The sequence below is a fragment of the Pyrus communis genome, chromosome 4 (assembly GCF_963583255.1).
Source record: "Pyrus communis chromosome 4, drPyrComm1.1, whole genome shotgun sequence".
NCBI classification, from domain to species: Eukaryota; Viridiplantae; Streptophyta; class Magnoliopsida; order Rosales; family Rosaceae; genus Pyrus; species Pyrus communis.
The window spans coordinates 20112930-20135991 of NC_084806.1; the positions used below are offsets into that span (position 1 = coordinate 20112930).

Consider the following 23062-nt stretch of genomic DNA (forward strand, 5'->3'; position numbering starts at 1 on the left):
TCATTCGAACCCAACCTATTAAGCTATCGGGTCACCCATTTCAACCCGTTTCACTCGTTAACCTTTTATTTTATTTTATTTTTATTTTTTTAACATCATCCAAATCAATTACAATCCCATTTTATATAGTGGAATTCGACTTTCTATCAATTACATGCGTTTCCGAATCTTAACATAGATCGGGAAATTATTTAAGTAAAACACAATAATTCTCTTTCTTAAGTCTCAATCAATGTCTCACTACAAAGTCTACAGTGGGTCTCTTTCTTCTTCTTGCATTGCATCATCTGTTGCTTTTTTGCCAACCTTCTTCTTGCATTGCATCCTCTGCTACTTTTTTGCCTTCAAAACATTCACCTTTATGGTTTAAGGTCTTTAGTTAGAGAGCAAGGAGAGACGTAATAAAATGATGCAAGGGACTAAATTGGAACTATATTTCCTTGACAAGCAAAATTTCGATTAGTAAGAAGCTTGTCATAATAAATGTAAGCATTAATCTTGCACAATCCATCCTAATCATTAAACATCACAAAAAAATATCTTTAAAAGAACAAGTTAACGCTTAATCAAGACTAATACTATTGGAGCATTATCCCGAGTTTTCGTTAAGGCTCATGTCAAAAATTTCTTTAGTGAGTTCTTCTAAGTCAGCACCCTTTTTCTCTAAAGCTAAACATAAAAGGAAAAAATGAAAACAATTATAACCTATTATATAAGGAAAAAAAAATACAAAGTAATATAAGATTTACCTTCTTTGCCAAAAAGCCAATCTCTAGTACATAGCAAGGCTTGAACAATTTCAGGCAACAAAGAACTTCGATATTGATCAAGCACCCTACCACTAATACTAAATGCTGATTCCAAGGCAATAGTTGAGATAGGAATTGTTAAGACATCAGAAGCCATACGAGAAAGTACGTGATAACGAAATTGCTCTAGTTTCCACCATGAAAGAATATCCAACTCTTGTTTTCTATCGAGTCTCTTTTCTTCATAGATGTAATTCAGTTTTTTCAACTGAAGTTGACCCATCTTGGTAAATATTATCAAATTCCTACATATAAAAATAAAATAGAAACAAAGGCATCAACGTACAATATAAAGATGCAAATAAAAAGTATAAAAAGAGGAATAACAAATATAAATACTATCTCAAAAAGTTTGTCTCCAACTTTTATTTGAGTATGAGGTTGATTAAGTGGGTTGGATACAAGAAGATGAGAGACCTCGTTCATGTAACGAGCAAAGAGTGCAAACAATGTGCCACTAACATCCTTCAACTCTCTCGACTCCTTACCATAAAGCTTGTCATAACCTCACTCTACAAATTGCAATCTATAGCGAGGATCAAGAATCACTGCTATGGCAAGGATCAAACTCTACTTTGATCAATATTTTTCAAACTACAATTTCATATAACTCCCCATCTGTCTCATGAAATCATCACAATCTTCCATAGCATCTTGAATACAATAATGGACTTTGAACACTTTTGGGAAGAACGAGTTTGATGTAGGGTAATTTGTTCTGGAAAATAAGCAAGTATCTTCATAAAAATACCCCAAGAAATTAGAAATCCTCTTTATTTTATCCCACTTTTCCAAGGAAGGACATGAACTAAAATTAGAATCAACAAGTGCCAAATTGAGAAATGCATGACTATAGAAAATAGCACTATCAAGCATTGTATATGTTGAATTCCATCTAGTAGGCACATCTTGTCTCAACCCTCTTTTACTACCGGCCAACCCTACTTGTACAACGCAAGCAAAAAACTTATTTTTTTTCTCCCTTCTAAACACTTTATATATTTGATGCACTCACCAACTTTCGTCACTGATCCATCAATTTCCTTTAGTCCATCTTGGAGTATCAAGTTTAGGATGTGAGCACAACAACGAACATGGAAGAACTTTCCATCTATGAATAGAAAACCTCTAAAATTTAATTGTTTATTCAATAGCTCAACAAAACAATCATTTGTAGAGGCATTATCCAAAGTAATGGAAAACAGTTTATTTTCAATCCCCCACTCAACTAATAAGGCATTAGTTTTTTCAGACAAAGCAACCCGGGTACATGGAGGAGGCATATGACAAAAATTTAAAATTCTTTTGTACATTTTCCATTCTTTATCAATAAAGTGAGTTGTGATTGTGAGATATTCATCAGTTGCAGCAAAAGACCATAGATCAGATGTCAAACAAATTCTTCCCCTCAATTGTATTTAACCAATCTCGAAGTCTTATCTTTTCATCTGCAAACATCCTCAACACATGTTCCTTAACGGTATTTCTACATGGCAATTTGATATCATGAGATATATATATTTAAACAAAGTTCTAATGCCCTCATATTCAACAAACCTAAAAGGCAAATCATGCTTTACTATAGCCTCAATCAATAGCTCAAAAAAACTAATATGGTTATACTAAGGAGAACGCAATCCAACTTGAGATTTCTTCACATCAATGTGATGTTTTTTTACTACACGAATCCATGATTCAAGGTTTTTCATCCCACAGCTACTTTCACATACGTAAACTATCCCACAGTTTTTACACTTCGCATGTTGTTTTTGATCAGGACCAACATGCAATTCTTCAAACAAAGTTCAAACATGGGATCTCTTTTGACATATCTTAACTGCTCGTATACCTTTAGCCTTTCTCTTTGAAGGACTTGATGCACTTGTTGTACCTTGCGTATCACTTAGATTGACTGTTGATATTTCCATAGCCTCAGTGTTCTCTTCATCGATATCCATCTGCACTAACCATAAACGAATAAACTGTGTAAATGGACAAGAATATGTTTCACTAGTCTTATGCAATTCCATAAGCAAAACCATGGTAAAATTAATAGATCAAACATTAACTGCAATGTAATAATTGCAGAACATTAGCTACTTTGACTCTAATGAAATGAAAACGGCAATGCAGAGTTTGTATCTGCATAACTGCATAAAATTAATTGCAATGCAACGTCCGTTTAGACCTTCAAGAAAGAGGTACTTTGAGAAATTATTATGCAGTGCAGGTATAGCAAAGAACCCATTTATTAGCTTGACATTTCATACACTAAAACACCAAACCAGAAGAACACAAATACCTCTTAATATTCATGAATGCCTTCATTGTTAGAAACTTAGAAGGGCAACCAGAGTATTCCGAAATAAGCATGCACAAAGAACTTGTATGCAATAACATAGAACTGTTGAGTAAATTGATGATACCATGAGACGGTGTTAAGATCTGACCAAAAAATTGTTTACATCCTAATTATTAAACATCACAGAAAATATCTTTAAAAGAACAGGGGAATTCTAATTCAGGTGCAAGGGGTGGGCGCCAAATGGCCTAACTCCCATCTACCATAGTTTTGACCTTATACTACCTGGAAGATATATATTGCAGCCCAAAAAAGCACCCAACTGCTGAAGTTTAGCTCAAAAATTAACATATCAGGTTCCAAGAATGCAACTTTAAGCTAGGAAAATTAAAATGGGATCAATACAGTCGTGCTTAATAACAGGAAATGGGTGGCTTAAAAGTTCAAGGGTGGCTTAAAGATTCAATCTTTTTAGACTTTTGAAAGATTATAATTGCTAAATAGACGAATATCCAATGGCAGCTAATCCTCAATGCATAACAAAAGTAATGGTTACAATTAGTAAACTAATTCCAATCTGCATTTCAGCAAGAATTGAGAATATGAAATAGCACGGAATCTAATTCCAATATGTATTCTCTCTAGAAGGATTAAAAGGGATATATCATTGAAACCCAGTTAACCAGATAGCATAAACAGTCCAATTAACGAGAAAAAAACACAAAATATGCCGATTAAGTCACGTAATTTAATGATCATCCAGAAATAAAGTAAGGAAATTGAGAGAAATTGAGAGAGTAGCACAATAAAACCCTAGAAAGCCCAAATCTCCAATCCAATCACACAAAAACCCTAGTAATCGCCATGGAAGAAGAGGTGGAAGTGAATCGGAGCTTACCGGAGAGAGTGGTAATTTATGAGGAAGAAGATGAGGGAGAGAACGGGAACCAGAACCAGAAGCTCAGTGACGGCGTATAGTGCGATAGTGCAATGCGAGACAGAGACTCAGAGTGAGGGGTTTCATTATTGACTAATGAAATTACACAAAAACCCTCAATAACGGGTTTCGTGGGTTCATCCAAAATGACTCATTATTTAACGGGTGCTTAACAGGTTGACCCATTAACCACCTGATCCGTTAAACACTCATCCTACTCATTTTAACGGGTCAAGTTTGAAATGCCAGGTCTACTTATGTTACCATTATTAAAACTACCAAAAGTTATATTAAAACCACCAAAACTTAAGCTCCAAACTTTAAGTAGCAAAAACACAATTACAAAAGAGATGACATTAATCTTTTTTAGCTGTATTACATAACGGACATAACTCATCAATGTTTTTAACAAAATGACTTAAGTGTTTTCTAGTTTGCAATCTTTTCTAAATCATAAGCCAAGCAAACATTTTAACCTTAGGAGTAGGCCTAGCAATTTCTGACACGACCCGATAACCCGACACGAAATTAACAGGTGTTTGGGTCGACACGATAACGAATCGGGTCTTATCGAGTAACCCGATAAGCACCTGTTAAGATAACGGGTTGGGTCGGGTATACACGTGGGTAAACACGATACACGATAAGCAGAATATTATTTTTATAATTTTATAACCCTAAAAAAATACTGTAATAATTATATACATTAATTTTACAATTTTATACCCCTAAAAATTATAATAAATATATATATATATATATATTAAATTAACTATAAAATTTATAATTATTATATATACTATAATAATTATACCCCAAAATATTAAGTCTATCTATACTAATTATATATATATATATATATATTAAATTTTATAAAAACTATAATGCATATTAATTAATAATTTAATATGCATGAATCATGATCATGCATTTGCCAACTTGCCGCTCTTTTTGAAAAAACAAATGGAGGGAAAATGAAAATGTTAAGAAAAGTTGAAAATAAAACAAAAATGTGAGGGAATTAGGGAAAGATGTTGGAGGGAAAAGTGAAAATGATAAGAAAAAGTTGAAAAGGAAACAAAAAAAAGAGGGGAAAATGAAAATTAATAGAAGTGGTGAGAAATTTTTTTTTTTTTTTAAGTTATTAACTTTTTATCACACACATGACTGTCATGACATATCTCACTATTTTTATAATGACACACGTGACACGTGATGTATGTACTATTCCGTGTACCAGTCAATTATAATTTATACGTACAAAATAAATAGATTTAAATCTACTTAATAAATATATATATACACACACACACACGGAACTTGATTGATGGCATACGAATTCTCCAAAACTAATTTCAACGATCCCAACCGTCAAACTTGTTTGTATATGCTTTGAGATCACATCACGAAAAAATCACAAAAAAAAAACATTCAGAGATCAAGTAACGGGACAAAGTTTTTCAACGGTTATAAACGAAAAATCACGATTTAACGGTTATTTTAACTCCGATTTTGATGATTTTTTATAACTACACTCCTTGACCCTATATGAATACAATGAATGAATTCGATCTTCAATTTAAAATATTTACACAAGTGGATACCACAAAATCTTATGTTATACTTAATGAAAGTATAAATAAACTCTAAGTGTTAGTCAATCTATCGTTTTACGAATTCTCCAAAACTAATTTCAACGATCCAAACCGTCAAAATTGTTTGTATATGCTTGGAGATCACATCAGCAAAAAATCACAAAAAAAAACATTCAGAGATCAAGTAACGGGACAAAGCTTTTCAACGGTTATAAACGAAAAATCACGATTTAACGGTTATTTTAACTCCGATTTTGATGATTTTTTATAACTACACTCCTTGACCCTATATAAATACAATGAATGAATTCGATCTTCAATTTAAAATATTTACACAAGTGGATACCACAAAATCTTATGTTATACTTAATGAAAGTATAAATAAACTCTAAGTGTTAGTCAATCTATCGTTTTACGAATTCTCCAAAACTAATTTCAACGATCCAAACCGTCAAAATTGTTTGTATATGCTTGGAGATCACATCAGCAAAAAATCACAAAAAAAAAAACATTCAGAGATCAATTAACGGGACAAAGCTTTTCGACGGTTATAAACGAAAAATCACGATTTAATGGTTATTTTAACTCCGATTTTGATGATTTTTTATAACTACACTACTTGACCCTATATGAATACAATGAATGAATTCGATCTTCAATTTAAAATATTTACACAAGTGGATACCACAAAATCTTATGTTATACTTAATGAAAGTATAAATAAACTCTAAGTGTTAGTCAATCTATCGTTTTACGAATTCTCCAAAACTAATTTCAACGATCCAAACCGTCAAAATTGTTTGTATATGCTTGGAGATCACATCAGCAAAAAATCACAAAAAAAAAACATTCAGAGATCAAGTAACGGGACAAAGCTTTTCGACGGTCATAAACGAAAAATCAAGATTTAACGGTTATTTTAACTCTGATTTTGATGAATTTTAACAGCTACACTCCTTGACCCTATATGAATACAAAGAATGAATTTGATCTTCAATTTAAAATATTTACACTAGTGGAATTTATATACTTAATAAAAGTATGAATCAACTATAATATTAATAATTATATACATTTAATATTTGTAATAGATTAGTAGTGTATGTATTATTTTTTTTATTAGGCTTTCATTTTCGAGTGTAGATATAGTACTTGAACGAGAAATGTTTTAATGTTTTCAAGTAATATTTATGTCGCAATGTGTGGTATGTGCAAATTGTAAAAAAAAATATTTTTTTCTTAACGGGTGTGACACGACACGACCCGTTAAGATAACAGGTGTTACACGAAAACGACACGAACACGACAGACACGACCCGTTTGCCAGGCCTACTTAGGAGGAATAGTTAGCTTCCACATTTTCTTTAACAAAGTAAGGTGATTACTAGAGTGATTGTTCCGATTTTGTAGCCAAATAGCAGACTTAATAGAAAAGCTTCCATTATTGGTTAAGCCCTAAATTAATTAACTTGTCCCTTGACTCCTGTAAAGGGTGGGGAATGCGACAAATTTTTCTAACGATGTCATCATCAACTATAGTAGCTAATTCAATGTTATCCCAACTATTATGAACTATAAAATTGCTTACTTTAAGATTCCAATCAATATTATTCCTATCATTCACGGGAATTAAATGAAAAAGAGGGTAAGGAAAAACCCAATAATGAGTTCAGAAGAGTATGTCTTCACCATTACCCACAATCCATCTCATTCCCTCATGAATGATGTTTCCATTAGAAAGATTGCCTTTTCAAACAAGTGAGCAGTTTTGTTTAATCTTTGAATTTAAAAAATCGGTCTTACGTAAGTATTTACTTACTATTTCAGCCCACCAATTTTCTTTGTTGGTTAAAAATTTCCAACCTAATTTGGCTAAACAAGTATTGTTAAAATGATCAATCCGTTTGATTCCTAAACCATTCTGATTCTTTGGAGAACAAACATTCTTCTAGGGCATTGGTCTGAGTTTAGTATTTCTCCCTCAAAAGAAATCTCTGCATTCTTTATCAATTTTAGTTGTTAAATAATAATGTCATTTAATAAATCTTTTTATCCTTTTATGGGGTTCAATAATTGAGACAACCAATCAAATATTTGAAAAATATAATAACATTCATTATATATAATATAAACCCATAAACAATAATTTACAAATTTGATATTTGCCATCAATTGACTCTGTGCCACATAAGAAAATGAAGACTCAATTGAAGAGAATTTGTTGTCATTTGTTACTGTTACATATTTACATATTTACGTGGCAGTTTTGATATTTTGAAGATGGTTATACAACGTAAAGAAGACGGAAGGTGAAAAAAAAAAAAGAAAAAAAAAGGAGAGATGATAGGAAGTTTCATGAGAGAGAAACCGGTTTCGTAATTTTGGTGGCAGAAACTTGACAGTTGGTCTGCCGATACTATCATACTTCTACTCTCTCACTGGGGCCTATTGAATTTCAGATATTAGCCTCCTCTGCCTTTCAGTTTCTCAAGCAACACCAACAGCAAGAAATAACTCATTCACGAGATCGATCGATTTACACAGAAAATGAGCAGCGACAAGGCTCCGAATCCAACCGCTGCTTCTGCTGCAGCGGCCATTAATGCATCGATTGATACTAGCAGTGGCGCTGGCGCTGTTGCGAATGCTAACGCAAGCCTTCATCCCGGCGTTGAATCCAGTAAGGGCGTCAATGGCCTCGACAAGCTCGTCCTCCATGATCCACGAGGCAGTTCCGCGGAGGTAATTCCTCTGAAACGACGTCCTTCTCTCTTTTGTTCGCCTTCGAGATCTGATGCTTGCTTGCTCGCTCGGCTTCGTGTTTCTGTTTGAGAACTGACATTGTTCGATTCATTTTGATATCCTTGTTTTTTTGTTTCTTTTGTTTATTGCCGTTTGGTGAATTTAGGGTTTGTTGATTCTCTGCTTTCCGATTTTGTCTTCTTTTAAATTGTTTGCTTCGATCTGTTTGGTTTAAGTTCTTGAATAATTGATTACCAGCTTTTGTGTGTTTATCAGGCTAAGTTTAATCTTGGCCTTAATTGTTTTAAGGACAAACAATGTGTTTCTCTATGGTTTCCGAGTGTAGAAATCTGTCTGTTATTGAGAAATTTCCTTGCACCAACGTAAGCCTCATCATCGTATCGGCTTCAAGTTTTTTAGTAATTTCCCATTTTTGTACAATTTTGGAGGATTGGGAAGTGTCTGCGGTTCTATTAATTGTTGGATGTACCGTCATGTTGATGTGAATTTCGGGCTGCGAGTCATGCGGTTTTATTTTCTTGTTACTCCCAATTAGTTTTACTGTTTGTTCATTTTAGAAACTATTTGTTGCGGTCTGGACAAAAATTATATTATTGAAGGACAGAACTCATCATTTCCTTTCTGGGTATAATTGAAGTCTGATTTGCGAGGAACAGTAGGTCCACCAATACCATTAGGGGCTTTCCAATGGTTTGGAAGTTCATGAAGTTTTAAATGAATCAGTATGATAGCTTTGCTTTTCCTTGCTAAAATAGATATTTGTAAGGAGATGCACATCAAAGTTCTATTAGCTCAAGAAGTAGGACATTGAAATGAGGACATGTGAGATAGTTACTGGTGTTATGCTTGTGCAAATTATCAGATTTATCATAAAATCAAAATTTTTATTACCTTAAAGAAACACTCATGAAGGACAAACCGAAAGGACTGCCGTAAGAACTCATGAAGGACAAATCGGAAGCTTTCCCATAACTGTAGGGTTACACCAAGGCTCATCTTTAAGTCCTTACCTTTTTGCATTGGTAAGGGATGAGTTAATGGGAGATATGCAAGATGATATTCCTTGATGTATATTTTTCGCAGATGATATAGTGTTGATAGATGAAACAGGAAGGAGTATACGCGAAGCTTAACCTTTGGAGAGAAGTGTTGGAGAGGAGTATATGGAGTGCAAGTTCAATGTGAACGGAGGTTCAAATGAGTTACGGGTGAAGATTGGAGATCAGGAAGTACCAAAGAGCGATCGCTTTCACTACCTAGGATCTATCTTGCAAAAGAACAGAGAGTTGGATGGAGACCTCAACCATAGAATACAAGCAAGCTGGATGGAAGAAGTGGAAGAGTGCATTGGGTGTGTTGTGTGATGGTTGTATGCCACTAAAGCTCAAGGGAAATTTTTATAGGACTGCAATAAGGCCAAGAATGCTTTATGGCACAAAATGTTGGGCGGTGAAGCATCTACACATACATAAAATTAGTGTAGCAGAGATGAGAATGCTTTGTTGGATGTGTGGGCACACGAGAAAGGATAGGTTTAGGAATGAGGATATTCGAGGTAAAGTAGGAGTAGACAAAATTGAAGGAAAGATGAGAGAAAACCGGTTAAGGTGATTTGGACATGTGAAACGAAGGCGTACAGATGCTCCGGTTAGAAGATGCAATTATGAGATAGAGGTTTAGGACCGAAGGGGTAGAGGAAGACCTAAGAATACTTGGAAAGCGACTCTAAGAAAAGACTTGAAGTACTTGATCTAACGGAAGACGTGACACGAAACCGATCGCAATGGCGTTCTAGGATTCATACAGCCGACCCTACTTAGTGAGATAAGGCTTTGTTGTTGTTGTTGTTAAAGAAATACTCAAATTTTTTTTTTGAAAAAAAAAAAAAAAAATTGTGATTTTGCCTGTTCACGCGGACAAGTATCTAAATGTGATTTCATACGTAAAGTTTGTTAATTAATCTGATAAATGTGATAGTTTATTAATATTTCTGGGCAACCGTCTACTTGTGGTGATATATCCAATGATGTTTAATTCCTCTGGGTTTCCCATGAGAAAATAGCTCGCTGTTTATTGCCTATGTAGAATGCCAATTTGGTTCACTGCTCTTCCTTGATGACACTTGAATTTGGATAAAATTCGATGAGTACATGCTAATGCTCCATTTTTTATTTACCGCCTCATCTTGCTTAGTTTGACTATTCTTGCTAGATTTAAACGCTAATATATTCATTCGTACTGCACCCTGAATTATTTTGGTCTGCATGGTTTCACTTTCTTTCTTTGTTTTGTTTAGTTTTTAGTAGTCGTCAAAAGTAATGTTTTACCATTAGGGGTTGATACGTTTTAGAATATAATCAGGCTGCAGAAGCATATTCCCAAGGATGATTATAGTGGACTTTCAATTTCTGTGCCTTATAATTATTTGTTCTTGGGCTTTTCAGGTGTATCTGTACGGGGCTCATGTAACTTCATGGAAGAATGATCATGGAGAGGAATTGCTATTTGTTAGCAGTAAGGTGCTATGCAGCTATTTATGTCAATACTTTTATTATTTTGTTTTTCTAGCTGTAAATTCTCTTGATTTTTCTAGTGAACATCACTGGAGAAATTTCCATTTATTTTTTTGCTTTCTTTTGAATTGTACAATGCTGTGTAATATCTTCAATGGGGATTCTTTGACATACTTCTTTTGCTCTTAATTTTGAAAATGCTTTAAGCTTTGTATTAATCAGAGTTCCTAATCTAATTATTTGGATGAACAAGTGCTAATGTGTTATGTATGCATTAAACGGATCGACGCTTATTGTATTGTAGTAACAAACATGTGAAAGGATATCAGTGCATGTTGGCATTGTGGTACTGCATTATGTGGAGTGAGCGGTGTTGACATACACCGTAATAAAGTTATGTCGTCCAAATTTTTGCGTACCAACTCAGTTTACTTCTTATTCTTTTAGTTTAGGCAGTCTCTAGGATTTGGTCAGTTGCTTTACTGGATGGTGTGCACTCCCGGGAGGATATAAGGATGTTGATTATAGGTTTTTGGAAGTCTTGCAACACTGTTTTCAATTCCTGCCATGAAATGTGAGACGACTAGGGATGGCAGTTTTCCCTGTGACGCTCAGTTCTCTCAGGGACCCACAAAGAATGGGCAAGGCATGGGGTTGGGGACGGCAATCTTTTTTCTTCCAAATCAGGTTAGCGTATGGGGATGCAGACTGAGGTCCCTGCCCCATACCCGTCCTCATTCCCATCGCTGTTCCCCACCCGGATTTTTTTTTTTATTTCATATCATATTATGCTGTTTAAATGGATTTTGCTATCAATATTTGCAGAAAGGGATATCACCTTATTTACTTACATGCATTTCACAATGGCAAGGGGACTGATTTCGTGGCACATTTCTTCCTCCTTTTATTTTTGCCCTTTATTCATCCAAAAAATATCATCTGAAGTGTGTAATTTCTTTTTTCTTCTGCAGGCTATATTTAAGCCTCCAAAAGCAATTCGTGGGGGAATCCCATTATGCTTTCCGCAAGTATGCATTCCTTTCTGACTGTCGATCTTGCTTTATTTTATTGTTCATCCTCATGAAGGGAACTTGTACCTTATTTATGCAGTTTTCCAATCTTGGTTCTCTTGATGCTCATGGATTTGCTAGAAACAGAGTTTGGAGCATCGACACCGATCCATCTCCTTTCCCAACAAATAGCCCCAATAAAGTTTCTGTTGACTTGATCCTTAAGCCTACCGAGGAAGATATGAAGACCTGGCCTCACAGGTAAATACTGGGAATAATTGTTGATAAATTATTTTTTAAGCTATTGGAGGAAGATTCTATTTGGAATCTACATAATCTTCTGTTGTTGCTTCAACTTTATAAGGTTTCTTTTACTTGATTTCATGTTCAACTGAAGTTATGAGTTCCGACTGCGGGTAGCTTTGGGACCCGGAGGAGATCTGACGTTGATATCTCGCATCAGGAATACTAACACCGATGGGAAGCCGTTCACATTCACATTCGCATATCACACTTACTTCTCTGTTTCAGATATCAGGTTATTCATCCACTTGATCGATGCTAGAAATGATATTTATTGTTAGTTGGCATATTTATTTAGCCACCAAGTGAACCAAACATGTAAAGGGACTCTAAAATTGGAAGATTTGTGTCTTGTTTCCTGCTTTAAATACTATTGAATATGTAAGCATACTAGCAGTGTGGGTATCAATTTTGTAGGGGTTGGAAATTGTTACCCCTTGGGAACAGTTTTTCCTTCACTTCAGTAGTCACCAGAGTATGACAGGCTTAAACGTCTCATCTGTCTAAGGCTGTCTGTGCTGCCTTTTTTTACTAAATGGTTAATTACTTATAGTTATGTACTAGGTCGCATCCATGTGAAAAAAATTACTTCATCATGTGCTTGTCCTCAATTTTAATGCCATATCATGTAACATACAATTGAAAGAAAGCAACAGTTCTGGATGGTATTGAAATTTTGAATTTTTCATTGTGCCTGTGTTCAGCGAAGTTCGTGTAGAAGGATTGGAAACATTGGATTATCTTGACAACACTCAGAACAGGGAACGTTGCACTGAACAAGGCGATGCTATAACATTTGAGTCAGAGGTAAGCTTATGTTGCTATTCATTCTTAATTTGTTGCATTTATTTATTTTGTTCATTTCTTTTCACTTTATTTTCCTAATAATAATTAGGTGGACAAGATATATCTCAGCACTCCCACAAAGATTGCCATTCTGGATCATGAGAAGAAGAGAACATTTGTAATACGCAAAGATGGTCTTCCAGATGCCGGTTAGAATTAACATGTTCAGTCATTCATAATGAAGTTATTGCTGCCTGAATTTATCTTCTTTATTTTCAAAATTTCTAGAGTCCTGACTGAAGCGTATTGTGGCTTAACATAACTAACAACACAACGGATTGAATTGCCGTATCAAGACTCATGATATAACTAGGATTAGTGGAGAGAACTCTTGTTCTTTCTTCGTGCTTTTAAAATATTATTCTCCGATTTGATTAATTTACAAGTTGACATTGAAGAATTATAATGTCAAATACCTGCTCTCATAGTGTTCGTTGGAATTGTGTTTTGTACTGTAGTGATTAGTTTTCTGTTTTCCGATTCAGTTGTATGGAATCCCTGGGATAAGAAGGCGAAGGCTTTGACTGATTTTGGAGATGATGAATACAAGCATATGCTGTGTGTGGAGGCCGCTGCTATTGAGAAACCTATAACATTGAAACCTGGAGAGGAGTGGAGAGGAAGGCAGGAGCTTTCAGCTGTTCCTTCCAGTTACTGCAGTGGACAACTCGATCCTCGAAAGGTTCTCCAGGGAATCTGAAAGGTCCATCATGCTGGCCTATATTTTGTACAGGTACTTTCCCCGAGAGTTAAAACTGCTGAATATCTGATCACACATTTGTTGCTGGCCTTTGACTCCATCGCTATTGTCTGATGCATCAAGTAGGCCTTCCTTGAAAAGTTAAAGCATAAGCATTAGAATGAATTCATACTTACTGATTGGTAACAAACAGTAACGATTTTGAATGTTAGCTCGTTGGCACTTTTCCACCTTTCATGAAATTGGCTAAGCCTACCCGAAATGTTTTTAGCACTTTTATTTATTTCACACACAATGAATTAATTGTATGTGCTTGTGTTTTTCTCTCTGCTGAAGTATGTTAGTAACTAAAGGGAAAGGGATTTCATGCATCATTTGTTTTTGCAATGTAATTTGGTTTACGGGTTATGGTGGTAGAGAGAAGGGTAGTTCAGGTTTCAGTTCAATCAACCTCTCATATTCTCAGAAGAGATTTTTGAGGATTCGGGAATACAGAGGGGTATGGTTTCATGGATATGTGAATTGAAGAAAACGCTAATGTACCGTTTGTGTTATTGGGATGATCATAACTAAGTTGGTAATGGTCTCTGGTGTGTACCTTTTATTCTGCAGGTATGTTGTTGCATATGTACATCGGTCGGGACAACAAATTCTGCTCATTATTTTCACCTGGAGAAGTTTAGTGTGTGGGGTGAAATGATCGAATCATGAGTACATGACTCAAGATAATATGTTTTTAAAGTCGAATTTGGTGGAAGGAAATTACCTCGAGTGAAAATGGTCGACATGTTTCTATCAAAAGATATCTCTTACATGGGTTGAAAGTAAATGATATTTTCGTTTTACATTCGATTTATATATTACTCGTGATCCACGGAAAAAGCGAGATGAAATTTGAACGTATGATTGTCAGGAAAATGGCCTTTTTTAGTCAAAATTCTTGTGAAGAATTTCCGAGTGGTATTAGAATTTCCGTTCGCCCCATGGTAGACTGGACATCGGCTGCGTAGCGAGTCGGCTTGCCGGTCAAAAGTATCCACCTTAATCAAACCCGTTTTGATGAGTCACATACACAAAAGCTTTGATTTAACTGTGTATGCAACTGAGTAGGCAAATATTGCCTGTCTATTTGCCCTACTCCATCAATCTGGTTAATATTGCCTAGTTCAACATGAGTAAAAAAGTCAAGCCGTACGTATCGTTTTGTTTAAATAAAATGCGAGCATACTTCTCTTAAATAATAGTATAGATTTTTCGTGGATAAATACGACATGGATATAAGATAACAGTCAGATAGTACTTCTACTCATCATTCTAAAGTGGTGAAAATGCTCACTACTCTGCAAATCATTGTTAGATGAGTTTACATTTTAAGAATTAAGTAGTAGATAGATCAAATCAAACTCATCCAACTATGATTAGTGGGTTATGGAAAGAAAATAAAACAGGACTTTACCTATTTGGTCTCCCTACTCAATTTTGTCTAGTTTAGCAAGTAGCGGACTATCCTGTTGTTAGGGCCCTACTTTTCAATCTATTGTGTCCATGTTCAAACTCTCTTGCTTCCCATTAGTATAAACTTGCCCTTAGCACACATTAACGACCGTGCCACATTTATTTTCTTCTAATTTTTTTCTATTTTTTTTTGTTTATTGATAACTTACATATTTCATACATATATTCTTAGTCTCTTTGTGATATGTTTGAGTTAAACTAGTTATGTATTACCCTCTATTGGGTTAGTGTGTAGTTAATCATGTTTTAGAGTCCATTTGAAGGCAAATGAGGCAAAAGGGTACTAAAAGTGGAGAATTGAATAAGGATGTTGATGTAGAGAGAGAATTACAAGTGGAAAATTGAAGATGGTGATGAACATGACCCTTTAGAAGATCAATAACAGAAAAAAAATGTGTAAAGTAAATGCTCAATTATTGGGATGTCTTGGCATTCTGTAACAGCCTTTTTAACCTCATAAAAACTTGTCCTTTAGCCACTATTTTTCTCTCTTTTCACCCACACTCAAAACGCTAGTTGTTCCATACACTCCCGCCATTACCGAAGATTCATTGTTCTTAAAGAAGTTCAACATCAGAATTGCTTCAAGAGTTTCCCCTCCTTAATTTTCCCCTCCTTAATTTATTTTCACTCATGTTGTGTATTTCCAATTTAATCTCTATAAACATGATGTGTAACTAAATTCATAACTAGGGATTTCGATGTAGCCTTGCAAAATTGGTCCATGTTTTTAAGTTAAAGTATTCAATTCATCAATCTGTCTGTTGTTTCATTCACTGAATCTATTGTTAATTTTTTTTTGTTAATTTTAATGATTGATTACCATTAGGGTTGCTTACAGATTATTTGATCAATGTTATAGTATACATTATTCTTAATCTTGGTGGATATATGAATGAATGAGGAGAATGCTATGCAAACATCTTGCTGTGTATTTTCTTTGGTTCTTTGACGTTTTCTTGCATGCTATTGTCTCTCAATTTGGAACCAAAGTTGCATATCCCAATTAGGTGTTGATTAGGAGAGTTTGATCAAATCACACATCATATGGCTGATCATACATATATATGTAAAACGAACTCTGTAAACAGGTTGGTAATTGAATATGGCTTAATACCTTATAAACATGGAATTGGTTTTGTAATGGGGACGTGAAATCTCTAGTCCCATCCTCATTGTTTCTCAATCAACATATCATTTGTTGTTACATTGTTCTTGCGTTTCAAGTTATTTTCGTTTACAGCACAAAAACTACATTCAATCTATTACTTTCATTGTTTAGTTAGGAATTTTTCAAAGCTAGTAATTTATAGGGGTCCAATTAGTCCATGTGGTTCGACACCCTTACTTGTGCCATTATACTATATTTGCATTTGGAAGGAACAACATTTAAGTTGGAAAATCATTTTAGAATATTTGTTATATAATTAAATTTTCAAAAAGATGAAAATCAAGGTTACTACCTAGTAAGTGGTAATGGTGTTGCCTATTTTATTGAACGGAGAGAGAGGGTGCGGCAAAGAGTGACGGAGAAGGGCTTGGAGAATTATGTGTGTGTTATTCCTCATGTCTGGTGCCTTTATTTCTAGTAAATTGGATAGGATTCCTCGCCTAACAATTAATACAATCATAAAGGGATAGTATTACGATCAGTTTCACTATAAACTTGGATAGAATAGGCCTGAGATATAGATAGATGTGACCAAGGAAGTAACATATTTTTGGAATTGTTATAGAAGTACACGAGGTTGTGGAGCTTAATTGTTTTCAAGGAAATGACTAGGTTGGAATTTTGCAGTTGGACGCATACGAGCTAGCTTGCAGTGGCATTTGCTAACAACATTAAATCTTCTTGTTCTTTTTGTTTTCAAGAGTTACAGGAAGGATTGGAGGAAGCACAACAAAGCAAAACACTTTGGCCTGCGGCACCCTAATATTTTAAATGGTGACTATCCGGCTTGAAGTTGAAAACCGAAAGACGGATTAGGACGGCAGCGCGAAAGGTTGAGACTGCGTGCACTATGTGTAATTCAATCATACCATATATCAAAGAAGATCATTTTTGTGGTATTGAAAATGCTAAAGAGGAATTCCAAAATGCAGCCATATCAGGAAAAAAGAATAAGACAACCAATGAACAATATGAGATACTCTCACTATCTAATGGACGGATGGTGTACAATATATTGGTTTCAAAAGAGTTTCCCACAGAGAAATTATGTACCTGCAACCATCCGCTAGTTTTGGCCAAGCACGCCCTCTATTATTTAATTTTATAGATGAAAATAAAAACATGTGCAACACATGTTTCATGTTTCATGTCATTGGGGTGCCAGTATCGAATGGTTCCAAAGAAATAGTATAGGCAACTACGCTCCTATGATTCTCATTAGAAGAATGGTTAATGGGGCCAAGGAGCCAGTTTAAGACGAGGAATTCAAATAAAAATGTGATTTGGTAGTCCAAACAGTACTACCATGCTTTTATATAGTTTCTTCCCTGTCTCGGTCTTTTGGTGGATGTAGAGGTTATGAATCTTATGATGGATAAGGAACTATAAGAGCAACAACAAAGCAATGCATTAGCAATCGACAAATACCTGGTGACAAATTTGAGTTCAACGTACTCTTAATTTGTCCATGTATTTACCGAAAATTGAGATTGCAAGAGTCTTTGTGCAATAGTATTTAACCATTGTAATTTACAATTTTCTTGTTGTCTTATCTGTGATGCATCTCTTTCGAAAATAACTACAGTAAACTTTCAATAGTTCTTGCATGAGTTAGTCATAATGATCACGTACTTTCTTACGCTTCAAATTAAAACTTCAAATTCACTCAAATGCCAACGAAAATAATGAACCAATGCACTGAAATATGGAGCAACCAACGTTCGAAAATTTCTTATATATACCAATGTTATGCATGATGACAATAGTTTCTCGATTGTCTAGTTATTAAAGTGACAACTTTTATTAGAATTTCACTAATGAACAGCATGTAGATTTTCGAAGAAACATCCACGAAGGCTGAAGTATTAGTTCTATTTGAGCTTTAAACCATGGACGAGCCAACGTGGCTGCTTTCTTTCTTGATCACATGTTGCACTAGAGCTGCTCATGGGAGTTGTCGGATAACTGCAATCTCCTCCTCTATCTGATTTGAATGAGGCCGGCATATCGAGTTCTTTTGCTTTCTGGATCAGTTCTGAACATCCTAACTGAGGCTGGTAAGGTTTCGATCTCTTCCCGTTCTTGTTACTTCCGATGCTTAATGAAAGCTCCACTTCACTATCTTCATCACAACCAGCTGCACTTATACTTTTGAGGGACATGTGAGAGCTTGGTCCTGCTTGTTCTTGGTCAATTGTACTGAATCTTGTTGAGATGTCTTCCTCGGCGGGCCATTCAAGGTCAAATCCCCTTGACACTCTCTGAATGTCTCCTGAGCAACTTCCACTGCGCTCTCTAGAGTTTGGATCATCCCTCAATCTCTGAAGGTGGAAATTATATCCAGAAGAAGTTTGAGTTATCGAGTGCTGCCAGTTAATCAACTGGGATTGGTTAATGTGATCTGCACTACTAGTTATTGGACCCCAAAGTCTATTTTGTTTAATCTCTTTCTTCAGTTCTTCCATTAGCATCTTTTGTACACTGTACAGACGGTGTAGCTCTTGAATCTGCAATTTTGGTTTTTGGTTAGGACTTAGGATCTGATCAGACAAGTATAAGACTTAGGATCTAATAGGCAAAAAGGCTGTAATTAAATTTTTTTTCTTGGAGTATTTTGACCGGTTTGCTTATCCAGAAAGGTATTGTTGGATGTTGGTGACTGACTAGCTACAAAATCAAATTCCCCAAGCTGAATATAGTGGATTTCCATGAAACCAAAAGAACTCATGCTTCATGGAACATGATCGACTACAATTCGAGCTCATACATGCATTAAAGTTGATCATACCTGGTGTTTAAAGGTAGATTCATGCATCTGCATTGTCTTCTTGATGGTATCCATGCTGTGCTTGTCAAGCATCTTGTCCGTCAAGTTCCAAAGTGCGTCCTCAACTCTAGCCTTCTGATACTTCTCCTTCAGCCCAGTTTTCTGAAAATAGTCCCAGTCATCCACCCGATGCACCTTTAAGCTGCTGCTATTTTGTGAGCTTCCTAATATATTGATCATATATTCAATTTTTGTTCCCATTCCTGAAGTAATATACCAGTTAAAAAATGTTGGAAACTACAGAGAAACGTATATTTTGAGGAAACACACAGAACTGTTGCTATTGTATTATGAGATCTGCCACAGTAATTCTTTTTTTTCCAAACAGTTCTTATAGGATTAAAGTTCGAGTGTAATGAACAGTAAAAAATCAAAATTTAGAAAGAAAAAAAAAAGTACTTTTTCGGACTTGAGTGGAGTTGGTGTGATGTACAAACCCACTGACTGATGGTGGAAACACAGTCTAGTTGGACACCAGGTCTACAATTATCCTACCACATCTGAATACCAAGGAATAATTGAATTGGTGTGATTATTTTATTTTTGAATTATCCTCAATCCCACATGCAAGTGAGCCAATCTAACCCATCAAGGTAGTGGAAATCTATCTCTCAAAATTCACTGACAGATGGCTTTATATACTATATTTGGAACATGGATCTCCGGATCCACTAATCTTAGGGATCCATCAATCCGGACCATTGAAATTTGATCCAAATATTACAAACAGAGGCTCACTTTAAAAGTTATAGTAACTTTAGTCGTTGGATCAAATTTCAATGGCTTGGATTGGTGAATCCCTAGGATTAGAATGCATAGATCCATGTCCCCCTTTTTGTTGTCCAAATTCAAGTATCATTTTGGGAATAGGACTCTAGTTCCCTACATGAAACAATATATCATGAAAGGGACAGTTTAAGGTGTTGGATGAAGGATGAACACAAAAGAATGGCCCAGAATTGTCACAGCGGCTCCGAAAGTGCGTAATCCGAAAGTTACCAGACACAGAAAGGATGAAAAAGGAAAGGTGGGGTGCCGGCAAATAGTGAGACCTAATATGGAATGTGGGTTGTCTACTCTATTTTTTCTTTGTTAGTACAATATTTCTGCTGGTGTCATCAGTAGCCTTCATTTTTGTGAATTTGCTCTCCACAAGTGCCCACCTCTTCCTGTTTCTTTTGAAGCTAAAGACTCTATATATATGCTAAATCTACAGTAGTATGTAATCAGATAACAAGATTTTGACAGCATAAACAAAACCAAGGTAAATATTGCATGAAATAGAAACTAAAAAGGATCTATTGCAATTTACAATTAAGAACTGTTGAATTTGTATGGAAAATAAAAAAGGATCTCTTTCACCTTTATCTGATTTGGCATATATAGATATAGAGACTATATCTGTACTGATACTCGAAACCAACTATTAAATTTCAAGAATTATGATTTCCCAGAAGACCAAAACTTCCAAAATTGGATAATTTTAAAAAGAAGAAAATGAAAAGCAAGAGCATCAACATCTAGGCTTGCTAAGCATACATAGTTGAGTTATATTTAGTACCTGAAAAAGAAAGAGCAGAAGTGGAGGTCGTCTAGTGTGAGTATCATTGAAAGGTTTGCTTCTTCATGCCAATCGTACTATGATACTGGTAAGCCAAAACAACCCAATTAGTAGAGAATTAAGATAAGCATGCATCAATATCATCAGTCATTTGATCATCCATACTAATCGGAGTTGAGTGAAGAGAGCAATCTAAGGAGTGCAGCTAGCAATAGTTAAGCCCTCCCCCTCCTCCTGTGTGAATTGGGTGAAGATTCTTGGACACCTCTACACCAGCAAATCTCTTTGGCAGGGCAAGGCAGGCCAATATTAATTTCCAAGCTCCCCGCTAGATTTAGAGAAACAACAAAGCAATAAACCTCACCCTTCCTCACTCCTCTCACTAAATTAAACAATCCTTAATCATGTTCTTGGTCATGTTAATAATTCAGGATTGACAGGTTGTGAAGTTAGGAGGCATGGCAAAAGAAGGTATACAGAGAGAGAGAGAGAGAGAGAGAGAGAGAGAGTTAAATTTTTGTTAAATATTATTCATACATAGTATTGTTTGATTATGTATTTGACGTTCATATATATTTCAAGGGAATTGTTATTGTCACTCTAAAAATCTTATTTGGCACTCTAAACTTTCTATATTTAAAAAGAAAAATACACTTGTAAGAAGCGACAAATGAGATTTTTGAAGTGCTAATAATTGTTCTCTATTTGAATTGTAACATGGAAGCATATCAAATTTGTGGGGTCCAGAGAAGAGTCATATATGATAAAAACCATATGAAAATCCTATTACATGGGCCAAGGTACGCCAGTGAACAAGATATTCCAGACAAAGTCTCACAGAACACCAAAGATTTGTATAAAATATATTGATGGATCAAAAGCTGGTGCTTCTTTCCCAGAACAGCACCAATCTTAATATAATTTTTTTTCCCTTTGTTCAAATAATTCGATCCATGTTTGATTATTATCTCCGAACCAAAAAACAACTAGTCCAGGGTTGCATTCGAGTTTTTATGATAGTACAAAAATGCAGGTGTTGGAGTTCTATAATTGTTTTTTAATTCCTCAACAAGTGAATCATCTTCATCGAGTTTTACTTGATAGATATTGTTATTGTGTGACAATTGAAGGTTACTAACTGTTCAACAAATGTAATCACAACCAACCCCTTATAGTTCATGTGCAGATAACAATATCTGAATATCATACCACATAAACTATTTTTCCATAAAAAGAGGAAGGAAAAAGTTTTTAAAATTTTCTTTTTAATAATGTGGACACCAATTCTATTTAATTATTCAGGTTTTGAGTCTTTTGACAGCTAGCCATGATCCGATCTTGGGTTAAGGTTGCATCTGAATTAATGCATAGTGTCTGGGATCATAAACTAGATTAAACCACCTACTATAGTTCCAAATTCATTATTAATTTGGGTTCTTGAAGTACTTAGGAAATAATAGAGAAAAGAATCTAATTTGTGTCTTTATTGTTGAAGTAAATATGTTTTTATTTAAATATTTAAATATATTTATGTGACATCCCACATCGTCCAGGGAAGTGATCCTTAAATGTATATCTCATCCCTACTTAGCACGAGGTCTTTTGGGAGCTCACTGGCTTCGGGTTCCATAGGAACTCCGAAGTTAAGCGAGAAGAGGGCTTGAGCAATCCCATGATGGGTGACCCACTGGGAAGTTGCTCGTGGGTTCCCAAAAACAAAACCGTGAGGGAATGGTACGCCCAAAGCGGACAATATCGTGCTACGGTGGTGAAGTCGGGCCCGGAAAGTGATCCACCCCGAGTCGGGATGTGACAACCAATATTAAAAGTCAATTGATTTTGGCTCAAGGAGTTATGCAATCAAACCGTTTTGTTTTATTTCCGGTTTGAATTTAAATTACGTTTTGATTGTTCCACTGTGGTTTTTATCTTTTGTCTGTTTTGATTGCCTACATCAGTGCACCACTAATAACTCCTTTGATCGCAGACCGTTTTGCACCCCCATAAACTCTCTTGATTCCCTACGGTTTTGCATTCCCATAAAGTCCCTTGATTTCTTACGGTTTCACACCCTCCAACGTCTATTTCTTTATATATATATATATGTGTGTGTGTGTGTGTGTGTGTGTATTAGTTAGAAGCATGGTAAGAATAAATAGATAAGAGAAAAAAAAAAGTTTTACATATATTGATTTAAAAAGCAATATATT

General features: G+C 35.2%; 2 protein-coding genes and 1 long non-coding RNA gene across 3 annotated transcripts; 1 reads left to right on the plus strand and 2 right to left on the minus strand.

The window, feature by feature from the left end:
• Nucleotides 1-104: 104 nt before the first annotated feature.
• Nucleotides 105-4284, minus strand: LOC137732090 (uncharacterized). Its single transcript, XR_011068307.1, has 4 exons — nt 4010-4284; nt 2659-2767; nt 750-1054; nt 105-357 (listed from the first exon to the last, which is right to left on the minus strand). It is a non-coding gene; the product is annotated as an uncharacterized lncRNA (long non-coding RNA).
• Nucleotides 4285-7985: 3701 nt separating this feature from the next.
• Nucleotides 7986-14678, plus strand: LOC137731132 (putative glucose-6-phosphate 1-epimerase). Its single transcript, XM_068470224.1, has 9 exons — nt 7986-8385; nt 10851-10925; nt 11891-11947; nt 12030-12190; nt 12327-12467; nt 12937-13039; nt 13128-13227; nt 13564-13811; nt 14391-14678. Exons 1-8 carry the CDS (start codon nt 8191-8193, stop codon nt 13776-13778), a joined length of 1047 nt encoding a protein of 348 aa, XP_068326325.1. The 5' UTR covers nt 7986-8190; the 3' UTR covers nt 13779-13811; nt 14391-14678.
• Nucleotides 14679-18176: 3498 nt separating this feature from the next.
• On the minus strand, nt 18177-21323 carry LOC137732298 (uncharacterized). The gene is made up of 4 exons (XM_068471605.1): nt 21018-21323; nt 20853-20937; nt 19253-19494; nt 18177-18971 (listed from the first exon to the last, which is right to left on the minus strand). The coding sequence occupies exons 3-4, from the start codon at nt 19490-19492 to the stop codon at nt 18336-18338; spliced, it is 876 nt and encodes a 291-aa protein (XP_068327706.1). The 5' UTR covers nt 19493-19494; nt 20853-20937; nt 21018-21323; the 3' UTR covers nt 18177-18335.
• Between the last annotated feature and the right edge of the window lie 1739 nt (nt 21324-23062).

What these genes read in the sequence shown, in the direction of transcription:
- LOC137731132 (XM_068470224.1), top strand. Translation starts at nt 8,191, where the DNA reads ATGAGCAGCGACAAGGCTCCGAATCCAACCGCTGCTTCTGCTGCAGCG. An exon ending in TTCTCTGTTTCAGATATCAG is followed by an intron (nt 12,468 to 12,936) that starts GTTATTCATCCA and finishes GCCTGTGTTCAG; the next exon opens with CGAAGTTCGTGTAGAAGGAT. An exon ending in CTATAACATTTGAGTCAGAG is followed by an intron (nt 13,040 to 13,127) that starts GTAAGCTTATGT and finishes AATAATAATTAG; the next exon opens with GTGGACAAGATATATCTCAG.
- LOC137732298 (XM_068471605.1), bottom strand. Translation starts at nt 19,492, where the DNA reads ATGGGAACAAAAATTGAATATATGATCAATATATTAGGAAGCTCACAA. An exon ending in AATCTACCTTTAAACACCAG is followed by an intron (nt 18,972 to 19,252) that starts GTATGATCAACT and finishes CCAAAATTGCAG; the next exon opens with ATTCAAGAGCTACACCGTCT.